The 2,151-nt window shown below is 44.7% G+C and overlaps 1 protein-coding gene across 1 annotated transcript in view; it reads left to right on the top strand.

The window, feature by feature from the left end:
* The window catches only part of USP37 (ubiquitin specific peptidase 37), a 37,190-nt gene that overhangs the window by 34,392 nt on the left and 647 nt on the right, over nucleotides 1-2,151 (top strand). Inside the window, exons 22-23 of the mRNA XM_018552582.1 lie at nucleotides 239-308; nucleotides 396-534. Coding sequence (XP_018408084.1) covers nucleotides 239-308; nucleotides 396-534 — 209 coding nt within the window. The remainder of the gene's footprint in view (nucleotides 1-238; nucleotides 309-395; nucleotides 535-2,151) is intronic.

The following is a 2,151-nucleotide window of genomic DNA, read 5'->3' as shown; positions in this document are numbered from 1 at the left end:
CTCTCTCTCTCTCTCGCGCTCTCTCTCTCTCTCTCTCGCGCTCTCTCTCTCTCTCTCGCGCTCTCTCTCTCGCCTCTCTCGCGCTCTCTCTCGCGCTCTCTCTCTCTCTCTCTCTCTCTCTCTCGCGCTCTCTCTCTCTCTCACACACACTTCAAGTTTTTGGCAAGCATTATAAGGGTGATTAAGTTGATTTGTTCATGTACAAGGTTTAATCATATCCTATGCTTTCCATCCTCAGACAGGAGAACTTCCCCATTCCTATCGCCTTGTCAGTGTCGTTAGCCACATTGGTAGTTCCTCCTCCTCTGGTAAGAACCCCCATCTATTTCCCCAACTTGTACAGCTTTAATTGTAGCATTGGCAGGATACTAACTACCATGGTTTCTTTTCCCCAGGTCACTATATCAGCGATGTGTGCGATGTCAAAAAACAGGCCTGGTTTACATATAATGATTTGGCTGTATCGAGGACACAGGAGATCACCGTTCAGAGTGACCGAGACAGAAGCGGCTACATATTCTTTTATATGCACAAGTAAGTGTTGCTTCTGCAAGTGTTTTGCCGCAAAGCCTTTTCGTGTCAATGGAACGAGTTGCATCTATTTAAAGTGGAATTTTAAGCAGAATCCAAAATGACATATGATGCAGGCTTAGGCTAGCCACCCTGTAACTTCTATTATCTGTTCATCCTACAAATAGACTCATTTTTTCCACTTCCATTACTAGGCCGACAACACGGTTCTGAAGTCATGCAGCAGTGTTGTCACTGTGTGTAGAGTTAGTCTTAGACATGTAGTTTTAAATAGGCTTTGCGTAAACGGCAAAGTAATTAAAGCCCAAAATCATCTCACACTTTTAAAGAGTTATTAAACCCTTATTTGTTTTTACATATATCTATGGCTAGCAAGCAGTAGATATATGCAAATACGCTAAAAATTAGTTTCAAAATGGGTATAAACCTACCTGTGTCTACAGCGCGTGCTCCCGTCCGAACATCTGAAAATATTTTGGGCGGCCGCAAAGGATCTTGGGGCGGGCGCATGCGCAGTTCAGATGTTCGGCTGTGAGACGAGAGACACAAGATAAGTCTATGGAACAGACTCCGTGGGACATCGGAGGAAAGGAGGACAGAAGAGTCGGCGCTGGATCGGAGACCCGCACCAGCCCAGGGGGATTTGACTTTAATGTCAAACAAAATGAATTACAGCTGTCTGTCGTAAATACTCCTAACATTTTGATATGGCTTGTCCCAATCCCTGTAACTGCCACTTCACTGGATTAAGGATTTATATACTTAAGAAGTATTAACCACAGAGTTGCCATAATGCCATAATTTTTTTGGGGGGGCTGTAGTGGGCCTTTAGGAAATATGTATCATTCAGCATGTCTAAGGGTGACTTTACAGAATATAATTGCTGGCTGATTCATTGTCTACGACATTTGGGCAATTTTTAGGGCTACCCAGAGAGCGGTAAGAGGTCGTTCTAGCATTTATGCTTTACAGGTATTTTATTTATTGCTGTCCTATACATACTGCGCACACTATGGTCCCCGGCTCAAATCCTGATCAGGACATTACCTGCAAGGAGTTTGCATGTTCTCCCTGTGCTTGGTTGGGTTTCCTCCGGGTACTCCATTTCCTCCCAGACTCTAAAGACATGCCAGAAGGTTAATTGGCTCCGGTCTAAATTGGCCCTCGTATGCATGTGAGATAGGGACCTTAGATTGTAAGCTCCTTGAGGGCAGGGACTGATGTGAATGTGCATCTATACAGTGCTGTGTCAGTTGACGGCGCTATAAAAAATGCCTATAATGATCATAATTCACATCAGTCCCTGCTCTCAAGGCGCTTACAGTCTAAGCTCCCTATCTCCCATGCACACATACACGTGCTAGGGCCAGTTTAGGCAAGAGACAATTAACCAACCTTGCATGTCTTTGGGAAACTGGTAGAAACCCAGACGAGCAGGCAAACTCCATGCAGATGTTCTGACTGCGATTCAAGCAATGGACACCAGTGCTGCAAGGCAGGGAAGTGCCACGGAGCCATATTTGAAACACTGTCAGTGCACATAGAGACTTTTCTGCTTTGTTTGGTGGTATTTTCTCCCACAAGATTTATATTTATTACTCCTGATTTTTCCCCCCCCTC

Source organism: Nanorana parkeri, unplaced genomic scaffold, assembly GCF_000935625.1.
Source record: "Nanorana parkeri isolate BGI_ZX_2015 unplaced genomic scaffold, ASM93562v1 scaffold92, whole genome shotgun sequence".
Classification (NCBI taxonomy): domain Eukaryota; kingdom Metazoa; phylum Chordata; class Amphibia; order Anura; family Dicroglossidae; genus Nanorana; species Nanorana parkeri.
This window is presented reverse-complemented; position numbering and strand designations above follow the sequence as displayed.